This window comes from Chaetodon trifascialis, chromosome 3, assembly GCF_039877785.1.
Source record: "Chaetodon trifascialis isolate fChaTrf1 chromosome 3, fChaTrf1.hap1, whole genome shotgun sequence".
Taxonomy (NCBI): Eukaryota; Metazoa; Chordata; class Actinopteri; order Chaetodontiformes; family Chaetodontidae; genus Chaetodon; species Chaetodon trifascialis.
Window position 1 is genome coordinate 17,887,917 of NC_092058.1, and position 21,353 is coordinate 17,909,269.

A 21,353-nucleotide genomic window follows, 5' to 3' on the forward strand; every position below is an offset into this window, starting at 1 on the left:
AAGCAATATACCTTTAACCTCTTAGCTTTTGTGAACTGCATCCACCCACCATTGTGCTCACATGCTTAACTCACAGCAGTATCTGTGGATTGTCAGGTCTGCCTCTAGCTCCGTGGGGTGGGGGCAGAGCAGATGCTGTGACAGGAAGTTACTAACATGGTCCAGATGTAAGGACAAGAGACCACCTCCGACACAGCTGCAAAACAGGGATGGCTACAGGCAGCGGCTGCAGACACAAACAGGATCCCTGTGTTGAAGAAAGCTTAGCCAAAAGACATTTGTTCGTGTAATCTCAAGACAAATATCAACACTGAGATATTGTTCTGTCCGAGCTTTCATTGAGCCTGTCCTCACTCACTACAGAAGTGCAACAGTAATTAAGGATTAGTTCAAAAACTCCAACTCAACGGGATATACATTATATTCAAGAGTTCAAATGAGATCTTCTACATATTCAAACAGTTCTTTGACTTGTTCATAGGAAATAGTTCAACATGTGCCCTCTAGTGTTTAAGACGATGCAGTGCAACAAAGTTACAAAAAGCTGCCAAAGACACGATTTTGACAATAGTGCTTTTTTTTTTATTAATAAGGCATGTATTTAAATCCAAGGTCAACATTGGAATTGAATTGAAAAGTACAAAGGTGTTTGTTCAGGTGGAATTTTATCAAAACAATGAGACAATTAACCCACACTTTTCACATCAAAGATGAAATTATTGAATTATAAACAAAGTCCTGCCAAACTTTTTTCAGACAGCAATATCTGTGCGATGTTCCTGCTGAGAATGTGAAGAGAAAAAGAAAGATTTACAAAAGAGAAGACTGGAAGAATGCATTTACCATAACGACATAAAGGCACCAATCAAGTTGACCCAAGAGATGACAAAATGAAACTGCATAATATATGTATCCACTGGGGCAGGTCTTAGGGCCTATTTCTTGTTTGGTATTCCATTAATAGAGTTTCCACTGTCTGGGCTGCAGACCTCCAGAGGGCTGCATCCATGTCTGAGCAAAATGAGGCACTTTTATGTCTCCCTTGTCTGCAGTTTTTTTTTACAGTCCATTAAAGAGAGTCACTAATCCTCATCGTCCTCTTCATCAATTAAGACCATCTTCCGTCTACGCTTCACAGGAGCAGAGATGTCCTCCCTGTCTGAGTCTGCATCACCATTGGTATCCATATGCACTGCTGTGCTAGAGTCCTCCTCTGTGAAGACAGTAATGTACCAGTCAAAAGTTCAGTCATGCTTAAACACGAATACTGTCAGAGGCCAGTACTGGTCCTGCAGCGCTGTCATTTAACTTAGCATGAAGTAAGGAGTCAAAACCTGAACCTACTTTTAACCTTTAGTGGTAAAAGTGCCCAGATAGACACGATAAAACTAACACATTAAAACGCCAAGCTGATTTCCAACAGTAAAATACCATTCTCCTCCTCATCGTCATCCAACACTCTGCTTCTGCTTCTTTTAGTTGAGCTCTTCTCCTGGGATCTGAGGGGAACAGGAATAGATGAAGAATTCACAGTTTTTAGAATTAAAAATAGGCATTTTTCAGGTGTGGTTTGGCTTAACGGATTAACAAAAACACAGGGTGACACCTCACCTCTCAACTGTGCTGTCTGTATCCTCAACAGGAGAGAAATCTGACACAGGAGCTAAACACAACAGAAAAAGTTTAATCATATGAACAAAGTTATCTTCTTCATTGACTCATCTGAAAAATGCTGCGTTTTAAATGCTTTGACAACATCTCAAAAGTGTCCCACTGGTTCTTGCAGTGGCTTCCCGTCTCATTTATAAGACAGCTTAAGTATTTCTTAAACTGGCGTACCAGAGGAATCTTATTATCGTGTGCTTTTCACCATGTGCCGTGTCCCTCAGCCGACCAGTCAAGTTGCATTTACATCTATGTCTGTCCAGGCTCATATAATACATGTAGTGAAGAAATCTAATAAAAGGTATTGAGTGTGTTTTTTGGCAAAATGGAAGTTAACACTATATTGACATGTATGATTGAGAAACATGCTGTTCCTGAGTTATGGTGTTGAATAATGGCCAGAAAGGTGTCTTTGCACAACATTATGACATCACAGTGAAGCTGACCTTATATCACTTCATCATTTTATCTTGAGACATTAGTGCGAAACTTTGTCATAATTAGTGTCTGAATTTTTGAATTATGGCCACCAATGTGCTGTGTGGTGTTACAGTGACCTTCAACACCAAAATCTAATCAGTTCATCCTGAAGGCCAACTGAATGTTTGTCTCAAATCTCAAGAAATCCCCTCGAGGCATTCTGGAGAAATCAAATTCATGAGAGACGGACGGTCACAGTGACCCTGACCTGTACATTCGTACAGCGGGATGAACAGACAACCCGAAAACATGACGCCTCTGCTGTGGCATCAGCAGTGGTGGGAAAAACACAAGTTTTATGTTCCTTGTAAATTAACACTTACCTACATGGCCAAGGCTGTAATTAACTACAGTCATCTGACACAACACACAGAGCTACATGAAACTCCCACACATACCTGCACGCTCTGAGGTGTGGGGTTTCGTCTTGCATGTGTGCAGCAGAGCTCTCGGAGCCTGAGCTCTCTGTTCACCTGAGACCTCCTCTTGCTGGGATTCTGCAGTCGGACTCCTGGAGCCATTTTGCTCCTCATCTCCTTTATGTTCTTCCTCTGCTGGACTAAGAGCTGCAGCTGCACTCTGAAGCTGGGATGCACTGAACTTTGCTGGGATCCTCCAAAAGATCTCCTGGGAATAGAGCAGTGAAAAATTAAATGCAAAATATCTATTATTTAGAAATGATTTTACAATCAAACTCCATCCTTGTCTCAAATGAAAGCACAAAGAGTAGCTCAAAGGGTTATAATTAGGCTGAGGGGAAAGGATTTGGTAGTGAAATCTTACACAAAAAAAACACACCTGTTCATTTGCAGGTGCTCGTATTCCCAGTTTGCGCAACAGTTTACAGAAGTTCCTGTTGTCCATGGCGGCTTCATCTGCCTCTTTCAGAGGAACAATTGGTACAGCCTGGGACACACCTGGTGATGAACGCACCACCGTTTATTTCATTAACAGACCAAACAACTATGCGATATTGTAACTCCCCTGACAGCTAAAACCATGAAATGTTTTAAATGAAGTGTTTTATGTCTGACAGTTGCTCTTACCATCTTGTTCACGGTCCGTTGCTGTTCTGTTCAGACATTTCTGTAGCCACAACATGGATTCAGACAAACCTGTTATCAAAAAACAACAGCATGAAACTCACAGTCTTAACGATGTACTTTTTCAAACAAGGACTAACAAACATGCCACATGTGTGTTTGGACAGAAACACATTGTTTCTTCCCTTGATCTCGGTTATCTAAAGACACTGTAATATCACTGTGGAACTGTCTCACCTTCCTGTTGAAGAGCACGCACCATGGCACCTATATCAGCTCTCCTCTCCACTGGTGAATGCAGGCTTTGGCTCAGGCTTTGACTCCTCCTTCCTCCATTTTGTGATTTTTCCCTTTCTTGTTCTTCACCTTCCTCTTCCTCACTCTCTTCAGATTCATCTTCACCCTCATCTTCATCATCTCTGTCCACAGAATCATCTGGGAAATCTTGTGTTAGTCCTTCTAGGAACTCCTCTTCAGTCTGTGGCAGAAAGAGTGGCTGTTACTGCAGAGTGTTAATGTATACTTGGTTTTGTACGAGACACATAATTGCCTTTATTTCCCAATTCTTAATCTAATCCACAGTGACTACAAAAGAACAAAGCACCTCTATAGTAACTTTACCATTCCTTTTCCAGAGCTCTTCCCTTGAGCACTGCGGCTCCTCTTCTTATAAAGCTCTCGTCTCTCGGACACCAAGCCCATACTGAGCAGCTTGTCCACCACGCGTGCGCGGGACCGCTTGGCTGTGAGCTTCTTCAGGATGTCACCCAGCACGTCTATGAAAATACAGAGTTTTCACTAAAGAGAGATATTGTACAAAGACAGGAAGTGAAAGAGGCACACTGAAAAAGCACCCAGGCACTACACAATGATAACATGGTGTCTGGTACCGTCAGAGTCTTTGTACTCCTCGAAGAGCATCTCCAGCTCCTGCTCCTGCTCCTCAGTCCAAAGAACAATCTGGGTACCTTTCCTTTTGTAAAATAATACAAAGAACTCTTTAACAAGGCTTTCTTATGATTTGCAGAGTATAGAGCCATTCTGACATTAACATATTACTCTGTCTGGAGTACATACTTGGGTTTCTTGAGCTCCTTTGCGTTGTCTACCAGACCCATACGCACCAGCTGTGTCACTACCTGGCGCCGAGTGCAGGTGCTGTTGCTGAGCAACGGCAGCAGGGTCTCCACTATATCTGGTACTAAACACAAGAATCAACATTCAATGAAAGACTCTAGATCAGCATGTGCAAATGCACCTTGTGGCTTATAAACAAGAAACAAAAAGGAAGCTGACCTTCAGAATGACGGTGCTCCTCGTAGAGCTTGCGCAGCTCCTCTTCCTCCTCTTCAGTCCATGTTGGTTTCTTTCCCTCTCTGACATATTTACAACACAAACACGCAATATTTCAAATGGCAGAACCAAAACTGCTATTTTGTGATATTTGTAAACGGCGTGTTTTAGAAGTGAAACACAACACAAAGAGAGCACCGACCCGTCTTTGCTGTAGCCTTCAGTCATCTCACGTACAGCCCCCACATTTTTCCAGAACAGCAGTTCAACATATGCCTTGTTGTTTTGTGCTGCCAGTGAAAAGAAACGGTTCAGCACATACTTGGCAAAGGTCACCAGCTCCTGTGGAGCAGAGAATAAGAGTTAGCTCTTGTGTTGATCTGATATCGCCAACAGCTTGCTTGACACACAAAGAGATGATTTCATGTCTTTACTGCACCTTGTAAGCAGCTGCGGCGGGGTCACTTAGGATCTTGTTTAAAAGGTTGAAGACTGACAGCTGGTAAAGCAGAGCATCCATTTTGAGGTTGACCGCCAAGCGGTGCAGCATTCGAGCGATGCAGTGGTTGGTGTGAGGTGTGTTCTTTGAGTATGACTTTAATAAGAGGAGGTATGGACGCACAATACTGGGGCTGGCAAACCTGTGAGGGGCAACAGAAGGGTCACATGTCCCATCAGGAATGTCACAAAGGTAGTATTTGGCATGCAGTGGCAGGTTACGATAACCATTTTCCTTACCTCTTGATAAAGTCTAGAAAGTTGAATTCTGATTCAGAAACCTGGACAGATTCCAGCTCTTCCTCCTCTAACTCTGCTGCATCATCCTCATCCTCTACCACAGGATCAGGAGGAGATGACCCTGAAATTAAACATTGAAATGCTGCACAGGAGCTGTGATACAAAGGGTTACATAAGTATACATTTATAAAAACTTACTTGGCAGGTTGGCATGCAGGATCTGCTTGAGGAGTTCCAGTTCCTCTTCAGGTTCCACATCAGATGACCCAAATACATCTCCCTCTGGCCACACCTCCCTGAGTACGACACGAAGATGGTAAATACTTGAATGACTAAACACGCATCATTAGTCTGAGGGGTCGAGTCTCACTGACCGGGCAGCACGCAGCAGCCCCAGTGCTTCTGGTCCCAGTCGAACCAGCAGGGCGTCCTGCACCCGCACCATGGCCTCAGTCCGCTGCTCCTCCAGTGGTGTTTCAGACGTGGCATCGAACGGCACGATGCTTTCAGTTAAAGACTCTGACAGCTGCACACAGACGACAGACATGTGGTATTCGGCGTTGATTGATGTGACCCTTTAGAAAGCATCCTGACTGTGCAACAACAATATTCATCAATAAATGCTCTCTGCTGCCCCTAGAGGTTGATTCTCGCACTAACCTGAAACCCTGTCGCCCTAAGCTCTTCCTCCACGACCTTCCATGTCTCTGCCAGGGCCTCTGGACTAGTGTCTGGAGGTGAGGGCTTTTTATCACGTCGAGACCTTTTCCGTTTCAACTTCTTCTTCTGCCGAGTTAACAGAGCGTGATATTGGTAAACTGAGTAGGACACTAATGACAAGAATTTCCACAAACTACAAATTTAGAGAAGAACTTACCTGAACCATCAAGTTTTTGCGACCGTTGCAGAAGCGCTCTAACATGCGCAAGAAGAGATGAGTTGACTCCACCAAGTCTTTGAGGTAGGAGTGAGGCTGGGTGGTTTCATCATACTTCCTCAGCAAGGTCAGGAAAATCTCCCTGTACTCCATCAGGTAAAATATGTTGCCTAGAAAGTGAAGGTGAACAGATGAGGCAATAAGCACAGCACATTTAAACTGGTGTATTGTCTTAATAGCATCTCCATAGACTTGGAGTATTATGCAGTTGGAGCATGTGCAAAGGTGTGCTCTATTACAGCTTAATTATTACTCCAATTTGAATTACATGCGAAAAGAGTACTCTATCTGAACAAGAGCTGTTAGCATCTTACTCTTAATAATGTTGGAACTCTGACGGATGCCTTCATCCTGTGAGCGGTCCATCTCATTCACAGTCAGCAGCAGCTCCTGATATGCCTTCAGTGCCAGGTGCATCCTAGAAAGAGCGTGGTGATCAGTCTGGGACGCACGCACAGATTTGACATTTTTATATTCATCTGCCTCCTGACGGTCTTCTTACCTGCGTGACCAGGATGTGGCCTCTTTGCGGTCTGTGAGAATCATCTCATAGTAGTTGGTGATGTTGCGCTCAATAAAATGGAACGTACGGATGGACATGGTCTCAGAAACTAAGTCAGCGCGGAAACCGTTGCCACGGTTGAAGGCCATGAAAAAGCTGAGCGACCAAAGGTAGTACGTCTCGTCATGTTGCTGAGTCTGCTCTCGAATTAGACTTTCCTGTCGAGGAGACAAGGAAACACAACGTGTTGAGAGTTTTGTAGTTTGTATCGCATACAAATAGCCTTATGAAACTTTTACAAAATTAGTCCAAAAATGTACAATAGCAACTAAAGAAGACCGATCACCTATTCCACATAAACATATCAGACATACTCTCTAAAAGGATTTCTGTGTAACTCTTTCAGTTTGTCCACAACAGTAACAAAGTGGACTGCAATGGTTGTCTTGGTCCACGTCATAATGATTAAAGTGTTTTAGCATCTTGTTAAGTTTGCTGAACTTTACTACATTTCTTGCTTTTTATTAGTTTATTAATGTTGCAGCAGCTGACCTTGACAAGGTACATGAGGTGATTGTAGCAGTTCTCCAGGAAGTCGATGCAAAACTCTCGCAGGAAGAGTCGAACATTTAAGGCTGAGCGGCGTTTGTCCTTACATTCCTGAGCCTGTCGGTTCCTCTTTGGAACACGTCGCACTGCTTTGCCTACATCATGAGTATAATGTTTGAACTGAAAAAAACAGAGGAAAAAAGAAAGAAAAACTGAGATTCACATTAAAACTATTTTTGCAAGCACCGTCCGATTGCTTCATATCACAGATGAGCTGCAGGAGGTCGCAACTCACATGATGAAGATTCCTGTGATAAATCACATCTTTGTCCCCAATTGACTTGAGGCCTTGAACCACATAGGATCCTCCAAAGCGAGAGTGTCTGAAAGGAAAATATCCAGGTTCAAGCACCAGTACTTCAAACAAGATATATACAGGTTGAGGAGTGTTTCCTCTCACTATAGTTGGGACTCAAACAAAAGCTAATGACATATATTCTATGATACTTTTCAAGAAAAGATGGAAAATAAAAGACATTTTGTTGCTGGAATGAATCTGGAAATATTTCTTGCTTGTGTTGCAGAGGCACAGCATAAGAACGTATAACTGCAGCTATTTGAAGCCGCTGTGGAGACTGTATATCAGCTTGATGGTACCTGGTTCCTCTTTGTAATGTGCGACAACGTTTTGCCGCGTGCTCCTTCTGCCTCAGAGCCTCCAGCTCCTGAGAATCTCTCCGCTTCTCCTCTGCTGAACGAGCCTGACCGGCGCTCACCAAAGCTTCCGGTGTCTGTAAGGAAAGAAGAAGAGCTCAAACACAGAAGGGATGGAGGTTTATGTTTTACCTAAAAGAGGTTCTTCAGTCTAACCTGGTCTCTGAACATGAGGGAGATTATCTCCAGCACATGCATACTCCACTGCTGCTCACTCTGGGCCGACGCCAGGAACTTAACCAGGTCATCGAAGCCGCTCATGTGAATGGCCCACAGCAGCCTATCATGGACGCTGGCATCGTCATCCACTTTCTACAACAGATTAGGGAGGAAGTACAGGTGAGATAAAGGGTTAAAAAAAAGAGCATACCTTTTCTGACAAGTCTAATCTAGGCCAGATTTAGCTCTTCAATTCATGTTAACTTCAGACCTTCTCTTCACAGGGGTCCGCGGGTACATGGAGCACATTCCTGACCAGCAGCAGGATCCTCTCTATCAGCAGGTTATCCTCCTCCTGTCTGTGCTCCCAGTCCTGAAAAGCAAGAAGGTGAGTAAGGATACACAGGAGGAACCACAGGGATAAACAGAACCATTTTACTGATAGAAAGTAGGACACAGGTGAGGTGAAAGTAATGTGAAACAGGTGAAACTCACCAGTTGTAGAAGGTTGTATAATATCTCACTCAAAATGCCAAACACTCTCTCACTGGCAAAGGCCTGAAAATAGTAGTACTCATTGTTACACAATACAGTACTTTTTAAATATGAATTACGGTTCTAATGGTAGTAATGGAAGCACTTATCCAACCCAGAAATATTCACTTACATATTAGATAATGTAAAATGATACTGAGATCACGATACCTCTTTGTAGGCTTGTAAATGAGACGTCACTTGTAAAAAGTGATGTCTAAACACGGGGTCATCAGGGACTTTACCAAAGCAAAGCATGGCAGGCTGAGTAAGGTTGACCATGAGCCTGAGGTAAACCAGAGAAGAGTCACATGAGCAACAGTGTCCTATTCTCAGACCTACTGTGGAAATTTAATGACAACATGTTCAATAAAACAATACTTGGTACCAACAATATTGGCTTTGGTGTATCAGTAATCCACTTTATCAGACTATATTATGACATATTAACAAACTGATTATTTGTTCTGCCCATACTATAAATATTCATAAACACACATTTGAGGTTAAAGAGACAAATTTTACGTTAGGTTTTATACCTGATGCATGCATCAAATAAAGGCTTGTCCTGTCCATGCTGAATGATAATAGGCAGAAGATCATTCTGTACAATCTGGCCTGCACCCAGCTGCTGGCGGACGTCACGGGTGTCATCTTCATGGCGTAAATACCTGATCAAGTCTTTCACACTCTCTGCAACACAGACACAGGACGGTCAGGACGAGGCTTTTATGTCCTTAATCCATAAGAGGAATACTTGATATTATTTCCGTCCCTCTGATGATGCAAGGAAATAATCTATTTATTACAGTCACAAAATATTCGTAACATTCTAAAAGAGAGTCACCTAAGCAGTCAGCTTCCTTGTGATAGGTGTCTCCCTCCAGAAAGCCAAGAGCGCTGCACGTTGCCAAAAGCTCGCAGTTCATTGTGACTAAGTCCAGACACCACCAGACAGCATAAAGGTGGAGGTTCAGCCTAATCAGCAGGGTACAGGAAAACCAACAGATCAACAAAGCATCTCAAAAAGTTGTGTTCAGGTAAACTGTTAAAACAAGCTGAACTGGCTGGCTCATCTGTCACCTGTGGAGGGGATCTCAGACTTTTTCATTCTCACCTCTGTGCAGCTTAAGTTTGCTTATCATCTGACTGACTTCATGAAGACTGAATATTTTAAGTGGGTTCTACGTAAAGTTACAAACATCGGTATTAAACTGTTCAGTGTAACGCCACACTAAGTGGACACCAGACTAGCTGGGGGACAACCATAACATTAAAAACACGAGTGTTATTTAAAGGTAGCGCGATCATTTAAATGTGTATATCAGTCCCGGTACTTAGTTTGCTAACGTGAACCCACAAAGGACGGTTCTTCACAGAAGATTGCTAATGTTACGTAGCCGCCGGGACAGTTAGCTTCAGTTTACAGCAGCAGACCGCGCAATGTCTCGTGCCTTACTTAAGAGCAAGAAAAACAACATGGAGTAACTTACCAAATCGTTCAAGTGCTGTTACTCTAGAGGTGTTCTTTTCAGTAACTGGCGGTGTATAAATCTAAGAGCTTTTCCATCAGTATAACACTGGTTTCCAGCCTGCTGTCTTACAAATCAAACAAGTCTCGCGCCAAGACAGCGAGCGAAAACTCAGAAAGCGGATGTAGAATGTCGTCACTTAGGGATAATGCTCCCCTGATTTTAGCATTTCAGGCAGCCCCTTCTCACGTCTACCTACCCAATACACTCACAACTAACCCATATCAGTAATGTGTCAGGTTGAAGCAAAGAGGCCAAGGTTAAGACCTGAGTCATGGTTGACGTTTGGATGATCAAGACTCTGAGAGTTTATTGGAATATACCTGCAGCTTGAGCTATGGGGTTGCCTGAGAGGTTATACTTCGGGCAAAGTGCAAGTCAGAATAGGGGTTCTTCGTACTGTTGAAGCATAAAAACACTTCTGTCATTCGCTGGTTTTCTCGCTCCTTTGTCAAATGGTTTCCTACTGCATTATACCCTTTCTATAAAGGTGTTCTTGGACACAGGCTTAGAGACCTTGGCTTGTACGGAACAAAACACTGCGTAGAGGATATGAGTAAAAAACCAAAAACACTCTTGCAGCACATTCATCATGCATACGGCCAATACAGATTTGCTCCAATTAAGTTTATTTGCACTTATTCTGTCATCAATTGTACCAGATACACTCAGCATTTTGAAGCACATTCAGCAATTCTTTTCAGTTGGTGACAGTCATATTTTCAGTGTCAACATTTCCTGTGCATCACGTTTATTAATGGTCCATGTCTTTGGTGATGTATTGGTTTGCACAATAAGAGGATCGAAAAGCTTCTAAAACAAATGCAGACAGGTTCATTTATTCTCTGTGTCTGTGTTGACCAAAGGGCAGTGTCTGAAGCTTTGTTAGTAAGTCATACCTACGACACAAATGATTAAAACTCTGCATTTAAACTACCTACTTTAGCCTGTAGTTTTATACTACAAACATGTGGTCGTCTAAGGATGTCATGGGATTGCACTGTAAATCAAGGCCTCAAGTGGTATGTTAATAAAGTGGTTTTGCTTAGTCCTACAGATGATGTTTAGCAAAAACTGGATGGCTGAAATAGCACCAAAGTGACACTGTCTAAAGGGATTCATTCACCATTGCACCTACTGACAGACTCTTTGCTAGACAACAAAACACATAACTAATGGGAATGAGGACTGTATAGATCAGTTTGTTTTTTCATATTTTTTCCTCTTTTTTATGTATTTTTTCCCTCATGGCTCTGGCCTTCACATTTTCTAATCAGTTTGTATCTATTCATCCTTGTCATCCTTGTCGGTTCTATCAGAGCGGTCTGAGTCTCTCTCCTTCTCCCTCCTGGATTCCTTCACCACCTGATGGAAAACAAACAGACTTGTTCAAATTCACTTTCATATGGTGCAAGTTAATGTAGCTTTTTTGTTCCACACAATTTCAGTAACACAAATAATATCAAGGTAGTTATTTTCCATTGTGTCATGTCATTTTTGTATAAATCATTGTACCTCTCCGTCTCTAGTCTCAACTGTCTTTATCACCACAGTCCTCTTGCTCATGCTGCTTGGAATTTGTTCATAGTCTGGGAAAAGTCACATCAAGGTTTTTACAGTCAGACACATTTTCATTAAAAAAATAAGCTTTTACATTCTTAAGATTCTCTTCAAAGGTTGAATTATCAAGAGTTGTTATTGATCAGTGATAGGCTGTATAGAAAACTCCTGGATCCCAAAGTAACAATAAAATTGATTTTTCTCTTACACAGTTTGTGATTGGCAACCCAATCGCCAGAATACATGTTGCCATTGTACATTTCTGCAAACCAGGGATATGTTGAAACTTTGCATTTCTTTACATGTAAAGTTTATGTTTCTTTAAGGTTCAATTTTCAGTTTCATGTTGTGACAACACTGTGGTTTTAGGTCTGGTCCTCCAAGTCTGATTCGCACCTCTGACTTGCTTCTTCTCCATAGCAATGGCGACTGAGGCTCATGGGTATTTAACTATTTAAAAGCCCCCCCATACCAAACTGACAGACAAAACATGAATTCTCAGAAACTAAGTTGAAACAATTGAAAATTGACGCTATATATTCAGCTATTGACCCTGAATATAATCATATTTGACCTTGGACAGAAAACTATAACTTACCTCGATCACCAAAGTGGTTGCTCATGCCAAGATTGACGATGGGAACAGTAATCCTAAACAGGGAATACAAATTTTGGGTATTATATACAAATCTGTAATGAAAAGTTATTTGCTTTCCTTGAGGTTAGACATGCACATCACTTACTCTGAGGTTTATAATTGACATAGGTAAAAGACCATGTAAGAGAAAAAGCCATTCACAGTTTGTTTGCTGGTGCATGAAAACTTAAACCACAATAGGTGTGCAATTACAAAATTATATGAAGCTGTCTTGCATGTTTTTTAAAATTTGTTAGACATCTGAATTATCTAACATCAACACAGACAGGGTTCAGGATTGGTTTTAGGTCATTTTAGCTGCGGGGTGACAAACATCCAACATGATGCCTATCTTGTCCCTAATCAAGAGAGAAATGCACTGTGATAAAAGAAAAAAATCCTATCAAAACAGCAGAAATTTTGACCTGAGACACAATATGTTCTTCCTCACCTGCTCTCCTCTCCCTCCAGCAGTTTACGGTAAGTAGCAATCTCGATGTCCAGAGCCATTTTGACATTGAGGAGGTCCTGGTACTCCCGAAGGTGGCGAGCCATCTCCTCTTTCAGGTGGCGGATCTCATCCTCCAGTCTGCCCACGTTGTCCTGGTAATTGCCGATCTCATTGCCAAACTGGTCCTCCATGTCACGCATCTGCCTTAGCAGAGCTTCATTCTGAAAAACACAGCAGCAAATACAATAAGAACATGCAATGCATATAGTGATATCGATTAATATAGACAAATGACTGATGGTGTTTTTCTCACCGTGTTCTTCAGTGCATCAATTTCACAGTTGAGAGACTGAATCTGCCTCCTGGACTCATTGGCCTCCTGCTTGGCCTGCCTCAGAGAATCAGTGTTGCGCTTTGCAGACTCAGTCAGATCCGCAAACTGTAAAAACAAAACAGAAGAAGCCCCCAACAATGAATATGTGTCTGTATGTTCATGTGTGACTGTCAGTGTCTGTCTGCCCACCTTGGACTTGTACCAGTCCTCCGATTCCTGCATGTTCTTAAGGGCAATGGTCTCATATTGGGCCCTGATGTCCCTCAGAGCACCAGTGAGGTCAGGCCTGGCGCTGCTGTCCACCTCCATCTTCAGCTGCTGGGTCTGGACACTCACTTGTACTTCCTGGATTTCCTGATTATACCAAGATATGGACAAATGGTCAAATGTGGAAAAATATTGTCAGAAACACAAAACTGTTCTGTCAAAAACTAAAGATTTCTTCCAAGCTGACACAGTAATATTTATTTGGGTGTTAGGAGATGGTTTAGCCCTGTGTGTCCTCCAGATTGATGTAATCACATAACAAAGCATTTCTTCCAACTTCTATGCAGATGACACTCAAAAACTCCCGAAAGAACGGACTTCTCCATTTATGCAAACACAATGGAAACGATCAGAGGAGGCAGCAGCACTCACTTCATCATGGAGTTTCTTAAGGAATTCAATCTCATCCATCAGAGTTTCAATCTTCCTCTCCAGCTCCAGACGGGACAATGTGGCATCGTCCACATCCTAGGTTATAAATGAGACAAAGATAGTTCAGGTTGCCATAATTGCAATATGTTATTGTTACAGAGACATAAGCTTATTTTTCAATATTACATCACTGCACCTTTGACGTATAGATTTAATTTATGTGAGTTGAGCCATGCGAGCTGTGAAAATGCCATTATGAGGTTCCTTTAGTGCATAGAAATATTTTATGATGCAGTACAAAGTTTTTAATTAGGTTTTAATCATGAAAAACACAAAGACACTAAAGACAAAAAGTGTCTCTCTCCTCACTACTTCTATAAACTATTTACAGCCATTTCAATATGAATGTACATCAGCAAAAAGCCTCTTTTCAGTCCAGCTGTGTAGATCAATGATAATTTACAAATCTGTCATAGTACTGTGGCACTATTGTGGAAGCATTGGAAATGGAACAAAGCTGTTCATTTTGACCTGTTCTCTGAGCCTGAGGACACTGTAATAAATATGGTAATCGTGGTCCAGTAAGCTGAGTGTCTACCTTGCGGAAGGCAACCAAGTTGTTCTCAGCATCTGCCCTCTTCTGGGCTTCTTCCTCCAACCTTGAGGACAAAGAGTGAGAGAGAATTTAAATAATGTACATATTTTCTTCCAGGCTCCAAGAATCTCCTTTTCACCAAAGGAGTACAGAAAAGAACATGATGAATATGTTAAAAAGAAAAAAAAAAAACCTCCTGAGCCAGGGCATCAGCTGGCAAAAAGCTTTCTGGATCAATTTGTTAATTTACTGTCCTGTAAAAAGGGTTGGGACTGTGCCCAGTGGGATCAGCAGCTGCTCCTTTGAACTAATGTGGTTTCTCTACAGTTCAATAAGGTCATCGGCACACACTCAGTGAGGTTATGTACACACACTTCCCATCTTTTTAACGATTTTAAATGGTCATTTTAATATTGGCCAAGGGCAGCGATGTAAAATCTGCATTATGTGGGATGTTGCATTAGCATAATGAGACATTTGTGGACCATCTTCAACCAAAATGTAATTTGGTGCTCCTGCAAAAATGAGCAAAATGAAAAAGCAGATTTCATTCACGCTTCAGTTTCAATTCATGAGCCGCTGTGTTGACTTATCACAAAGTGTATCACAATGTAGAATACAATAAGTTGCTTATTCTGTGCTGATACTGTTTGACTGATGGGCTGTCTGTGTGGTCGATGTCTGGATGGGAATTTGAATCCAGCTCCATCTGTCCTGTCAGACAGAAGTCATGCCCGGACTGGACATAAAGTAGATTAGTGGGCAAAGCATCACATAGTGAGCCCTGCTTCCTCATCTTTAATTCATGTTGTGCTACAGGGGTCCTTTTGTCCTAATGGGGTCTCTGGCACCATCCCATCAGCACAGAGGGACACTGAAAACACACCTAATGGAGTCATTGAGTCACATTGATTTTTCCTGACGCTATTCTCACCACGCCTGATATCCAACCTCTCTTCCTCTGGACCCATTTCCTCTCTCTCCCCTCCCTGCTCCTCAGCCAGCCCCACCCTGTGTCTGTCCCATCCATCCTCCTCCTGTCTCTTCTCATCCTAGTGTGTGCATGCATAATTGTATGTGTTTCTAGAAGTCAATAAGTTTGTGTTATTTAAGGGAATCATTCAACACCTCCTTGTCTAATTTGACATCCTGTACTGTGTCATAGTTTTCTGTGGGTGACTTTGCTGTCTGAGACTCTTCTCCTTCACGTTGGATCCTGCCAGTAAGACAAATCATTAAACATATACACTCACACATAGAAACAGTCTCATGAGCAAGCAAGCAGTGTCCTGTATCACGCTGTCACTCTCTCCATGTGTGCCGAAGTGCCACGCCCTGCACCACCATCACTACTGGATTCAAGTGGCACATGCCCTGGGACTCTGCCTTCTCAGTGCTTAAAGTGGACCATGAGTAATTACAGTGTCAATGAATGATGTGATAGTGGCATTGGTGTTAAGCAGTAGCCCAACTTATATGACAGACAGACTCACAACAAGGAAACACTGGAATGAAGAGGAGGGGAACCGTTGACCTTGTCTGGTTTGTCTGATTAGCAACTTCTCCATAGCTACACATTCTGTAATGGTTGTATTATTTTCTTGAGGCAAGGCCCAACAATTTCTAAAGATTCTTCTATTCTTTTTTCAATGTGCTCCTCTGATTACCCTGCCCTTCACCCAAAATATTGCACAACTCTTTACACCCTCCTTATCGTTCTGTCTCATTCCAAACATAGTCCATTTAACAGATCTCATATCTTCATTCATCGCAGTGTTGGTACCAACCTCTGCTTGAGCAGGGCCAGGTCCTCAGCCAGGTTGTCCCTCTCCAGTAGGTACTGGTCCCTCTCCTTTCCAATGGCGTCCATTTGGCGCCGCATCTCCCTCAGCTCCTCCTGGAAGAGGTCAGTGGCACGATTGGGCTGACCATGCTGCTGGCCCTTGAACTGGTTGAGCTCCTGTTGCAGAGCGCCATTCTGCTGCTCCAGGTAGCGCACCTTCTCAATGAAGCTGGCAAAGCGGTCGTTGAGCTCCTGCAGCTCGGCCTTCTCGTTGCTGCGGGTGGTGAGGAACTCCTGGTTGATGGCTTCAGCCAAGGTGAAGTCCACCTTGTCGTAAGAGATGCGAGGGGGCTGGGTGCTGGAGCGGGAACGCTGTTGTTGATAGGTGGTGGCACGGGATGAAACCACAGGTGACATTGAACGCATATAGCGCCCTCCAGAAATGGGCATTCGGGAGGACGCAGGGGGGTAAGAAGACATGGAGATGGGGTGTGGGCTTCCAAAGGTGCGCCTGTAGGAAGTGGAGGTATGCATTGAAGAATGGCTCATGGCTGGTCTTGTTTTGTTCTTTATCGCTGTGGAAAGATGGAGAGCTGGAGACTTGGAGATGCTCGTGAGGCAACAGGACATCAGACTGAAGAGTACCGGGGGTTTTATGCACAGGAGCTGGCTGTCCCATCATCCTCGCGCCTCCCCCCCTCTCGTTTCTCCTCACCCCACCCACATGAACCCTTCCTTTCTCAATCACTCATCAGCACACAAGCTTTGGCCACTCCCTACCCTTCAGAGATAGACCCTGCCTCTCTCTCTCTCTGCGTTCACCGGCGCTCTGTCTTACTCTCTGTCTCAACAGTTCCACCCTTTTAACCAACACTTGGCACGGGGCCAGTCCAGCTTCCATATTGTTGCTTTGCTTACGAAAGATGTCTCCTTCGCCCACCCCTCCTCACCCTGATTCATGCCCTTGCTGACACTTTGCACTGGTTCTTACTCAGTTTTGATTGTTGTTTCTCCACATGACTTAGAAATATGATTTCACTCTTACATGCACATCTTAACTTTACTATCAAATATGTGTGTCAAAGATTCTGTTACCTAGTTCTCAATAAGAAACTGTGAAATTGTGGCCTAAATTGAATCACATGGATACATTGATTTGATTCTTTTTCCCCCTCCATCTGTCTCCCTGCCTCTCGCCTCTCTGTCTCTCTCTCCTTTTACAGTAATGGAATACTTTATTGATATTCTGGGCGTCTGGGGCAGAGCCATGACTCTGCAGTTATTCCATCCTTTTGAACTGCACTAGATCCAGTAATTCCTGTCAGAGTAAACGTTATCAGTTAACTTTGTCTGTATTTCTGGTGAGCACTTTTTTGGAAAAGTCAGATAGATGACAGAAGTCAAAGAATAGGGGCTGTTGTCAAAGCAAGTCCAGGGACTCAATGACATACAAGCACAAATTATTACCATTTTAAAAAGAAATTATTTAAATGTTATATTGTTTTGAGGTTATTGTCACTTTGAAAGCAATACTTTAATTAGCTGGTGCAGCATAGCCAAATGATCACAGTCAAAACTTGATAATGATGCTTTATTAACTAGCCAATTGTCAAAATATCAAAATGTACATCATCTCTAACTCTGAAAAGAATGTACTTTGCTCTCAACATATAATGTCATCTCTCATATAAGACTTTCTCGGACATCAGTTGAAGTCGCTTCAGCCAAGGACAAAAGAGACTGTGCTATAAAATCATTAATAATGTATTAGTTTCTTTTCCTGTAGAGATGTGTGAATCCTACTTGAAGGGTTGAAAAATGATGAAGAACAAGGACTATTATATTCCTAAATCAGCCACTGAGGAGGACATTAAGCCTTAACTCAGAATGACATGGCAACAATAAACACTATTACCTGCTCTGTAACTGTTTTTACATGTACATGTATGGACAGTGGCTTCAAATGCTGGGAAAAATGTGACATTAATGTTAATGTTATTCTGTTCAAATCTTTCTGTAGATTGTACAGTGTGTGTGTGTGTGTGTGTGTGTGTGTGTGTGTGTGTGTGTGTGTGTGTGTGTGTGTGTGTGTGTGTGTGTGTGTGTGTGTGTGTGTGTGTGTGTAAGGTCTATAGTGATTTTAATTGATGTCTGCAGACAGACTACCAATCTCATAAAAAGCTGACGTAATTCTGAGCATGCTCTGTGGTGACCGGGTGTGGCGCCTCCTTCCCTTTGTGTCCACTGTCACGCTTGGTACCTTTAAGCCTGTCCACCCTCATGCTCTCCACTGCCTGATGTAACATTGAGTATAACAAGTTGTGCCATATTTGTTTCTCTTTCAAACACACATGCACACACTCGCGCACACACACAGTCTCCATTATATTTGGGGACATTGCATTGACTTACATTCATTTCCTGGACACAACCTTAACCAGGACTTGTCCTACCTAAACCCTGACCCAAGTCATCACCTTAAAATTTAATGATTTACATTATGAGAAGTTGTGTTTTGTCTCCTACAATATGATGGTGTAAACAGATGTATATCCCCACAACAGGAGTTATACATGTCCACACACACACTGTTACACAACAATCAACAGTCCTTATTTTAAACTGTACTCAGTCCTGATTAAATTAAACTTTCAGTTCCTCAATGGACAATCTGCAGCACAGCATTTTAAAAATATAGTAATCTTTTTAACTGTCTGTCATTCATAAAGAAACACTTGATTTTCCTCCTTGTAGGTTTGCATGGCTGCTACTGCCGAGCTCTGGCTTTCTGTGTAATAAATGGCCAGTGTTGGTCTTAGCTCTGTAATCTAATCAACCTGCTTCATGGTCGGTAACTCGCTCCTCTCTCCCCCTCCCCTCCCTCTCTCTGCTCAGAGCACATCTCACTTTCAATTCTTCACCAGATCCTGCTTCAATCTGCTCCTATATCAAGCTTTCCTATCAGTGTAAAGGCTAAATCTGCATTTGTACACTTTAATTACCAACATGTATGTCAGGCACACAAACACACGCACGCACACACACAAAAAACATACGGCTCAATGATTTTGAACCGGACCTTGTCAGTAATACTAACCATCTGCCAGATGTTACCATTAGCGATTGATCCTCCTGGTTTCTCAGAGAATTCCCGAAGGAGCCATGAATTCAATAATGCTTCTTCGACAGTATCAGGCTAGAATATCTGTTCCCATTTCCACATATTGAACTCACAGTCTGTGTGTCATGTTTCAAATCCACACAGGCATTCCGATATCTCAGTTTTCTGGGATAACAAGGAATAAGCGCTCACTCCATTTTCATATATAATGTTCACATCTTGGGTGTGGTCTCTGAAGGAAAATCTAATCAAACTTGTATCTCGCACAGCAGCCAGCAGTGAGAACAGCACAGAGCGCTGCTGCACAGGAAGCTGAGCTTACAGCAACATTTACAGCTGTCGTTTTATTTGTCATTCACAGGGGTCATCCTTTCACCTTAAAAGCTCCCATGTGTAGGATCTTCAAGAATTCTGACTCGCAGTTTAGTATCTAAACCTTCTTCATCAACATCAATATTACACATACACACACACACACACACACACACACACACACACACACACACACACACACACACACACACACACACACACACACACAAAACATTTAAACAAACGCATCAGCACGATGGATGATGGCATTTATGTTTTCATCTCTAAAGTTAACATTTTTCCAAATCCCCACTAGCTGATACGTGTCAACTATAGCAGGTTAAGTTTGCAGAAAGATGACAGATTGTTATTGCAAATAGACTGTGGCCCAATCCCAATTTGTGTGTGGCCATGCAGGGTACAGTGTCCCGTTTGTTTTGGGGATCTAGGGGTAGTGATTATCCATCCCTCCACATGGAGCATTTTCAGATGAAGTCACCAAACAGAGTGGTAGAAGAAAATTCCCAGAATGCTTTGTGAACTGAAGCAGTGTATCGTGAAACACGGCTGCCGGTGATGGGTAAAAGTTCCATATCTTCACAAATAATCATTCAAGAATTTTAAAATCTTAATGTATCTTAGTTTAATGTAGCTGTGATTGGATCATTATGACAAGCATTTGAGAAGAGTCACTATTCCCAACCTCAATAGAGCTTCATATAAACAACAGTTTGTGAGTGACAGGAATGGTCCATTTATTTCCATGTCCCAGCAGAAAGTTTTCTGTCCTTCCCCGCTCTTCTGACGTCTGTCCTGCAAATTCAGATTTGTTGCTGATTGGGCTTTCTGTACTTTCATACATGGTGGCAAGCAAAAGGCTTTGATATAAAATTTATAGTGCCAGACGGATTGTTTAAATTCTACACACAGTGGCTTTAATTTAAGGTACAGAATAAGCACAGGTGACGACTGTTTGTGCTGGTGTTAATTGTGGGCTGCAGTGAGACTCATCACTCCATCATCGACTGTGGTTGTTTTTTGCAGCGCAGAGGACAGCTGAAGTAAATGCAACTTTTTTAAGATCAGTTGCCGGGGAGTGGTGAGCAATAAAGAGTCGTTCACATTAATCAGAGCCGCGTCACTGCTTGGATGGTGTCACCGACTGACTCATCTCCAGGTTCACAGTCCAGAGAGGACTCGAGGAATTATAAAAGTCTCGCCAGCTTATCTGGAAAAAAGAAGCCAATTCCTGGAGCTCAGCCATTAATGCTGCTTTGCTTTGACTGGGACAAGTCATGAGGATGCTGTGACCTATTAAAAGCAGCAGGTCTGGTAAGATCCCGGAGGCCTTTTAGGTCCAAGATTGAGATCATCTGTGAAAAATAATGGTCTTTCAGGGGAACTGCATGTTTTTATCTGAGCTGCTGTGCACGTCCAGACTGAACGCAGATGGCTGAACAACACTTGGTACATGTGACGGAGAGACATGTTAACAGTCGAGGATGATTAACGGCTGTGTTTGGTAATTACTGTAATGGAGCACTGCAGTGTAACACATGTCTGTTATAGGGATGTTAATTTGGAATATTTATGTGTGTAAGTAAACAGAGACAGGACATTGTGAAGCAGTGTATACACAAGTGAAACCAACAGAAAATTAATTAATTATCCCAATAGGTTTGGTTGGAGGTGCAGAGCATGAGCCTATTTTCTCTCATTTTGCTTCTTAGATGAGTACAATGATATAATAGACTTCAATTTAAAATCTGTAAATT

At 42.5% G+C, this 21,353-nt stretch overlaps 2 protein-coding genes across 2 annotated transcripts; both read right to left on the bottom strand.

Moving 5' to 3' along the window:
- Positions 1–562: 562 nt before the first annotated feature.
- Positions 563–10,244, bottom strand: timeless (timeless circadian clock). The gene is made up of 30 exons (XM_070958986.1): positions 10,108–10,244; positions 9,462–9,592; positions 9,154–9,307; positions 8,786–8,900; positions 8,576–8,638; positions 8,352–8,453; positions 8,078–8,233; positions 7,865–7,998; positions 7,503–7,590; positions 7,211–7,387; positions 6,659–6,876; positions 6,471–6,574; positions 6,097–6,266; positions 5,880–6,005; positions 5,594–5,745; positions 5,418–5,515; positions 5,220–5,340; positions 4,921–5,122; positions 4,684–4,823; positions 4,485–4,564; positions 4,266–4,389; positions 4,079–4,161; positions 3,810–3,964; positions 3,426–3,666; positions 3,192–3,260; positions 2,944–3,062; positions 2,544–2,772; positions 1,612–1,663; positions 1,432–1,499; positions 563–1,213 (listed from the first exon to the last, which is right to left on the bottom strand). Exons 2-30 carry the CDS (start codon positions 9,541–9,543, stop codon positions 1,083–1,085), a joined length of 3,753 nt encoding a protein of 1,250 aa, XP_070815087.1. The 5' UTR covers positions 9,544–9,592; positions 10,108–10,244; the 3' UTR covers positions 563–1,082.
- Positions 10,245–11,287: 1,043 nt separating this feature from the next.
- prph (peripherin) lies at positions 11,288–16,767 on the bottom strand. Its single transcript, XM_070959146.1, has 9 exons — positions 16,150–16,767; positions 14,366–14,426; positions 13,768–13,863; positions 13,318–13,482; positions 13,108–13,233; positions 12,795–13,015; positions 12,305–12,357; positions 11,662–11,735; positions 11,288–11,511 (listed from the first exon to the last, which is right to left on the bottom strand). Exons 1-9 carry the CDS (start codon positions 16,692–16,694, stop codon positions 11,431–11,433), a joined length of 1,422 nt encoding a protein of 473 aa, XP_070815247.1. The 5' UTR covers positions 16,695–16,767; the 3' UTR covers positions 11,288–11,430.
- Between the last annotated feature and the right edge of the window lie 4,586 nt (positions 16,768–21,353).

Excerpts from the sequence above, each read along its gene's own strand:
- prph (XM_070959146.1), bottom strand. The coding sequence starts at position 16,694 with ATGAGCCATTCTTCAATGCATACCTCCACTTCCTACAGGCGCACCTTT. Across the intron at positions 14,427-16,149 it reads CTGGCCCTGCTCAAGCAGAG|GTTGGAGGAAGAAGCCCAGA; the intron begins GTTGGTACCAAC and ends TTTGTCCTCAAG. Across the intron at positions 13,016-13,107 it reads TTGATGCACTGAAGAACACG|AATGAAGCTCTGCTAAGGCA; the intron begins GTGAGAAAAACA and ends TGTGTTTTTCAG.
- timeless (XM_070958986.1), bottom strand. The coding sequence starts at position 9,543 with ATGAACTGCGAGCTTTTGGCAACGTGCAGCGCTCTTGGCTTTCTGGAG. Across the intron at positions 6,877-7,210 it reads ACCTCATGTACCTTGTCAAG|GAAAGTCTAATTCGAGAGCA; the intron begins GTCAGCTGCTGC and ends TCTCCTCGACAG. Across the intron at positions 6,267-6,470 it reads GAGTTCCAACATTATTAAGA|GCAACATATTTTACCTGATG; the intron begins GTAAGATGCTAA and ends TTCACTTTCTAG.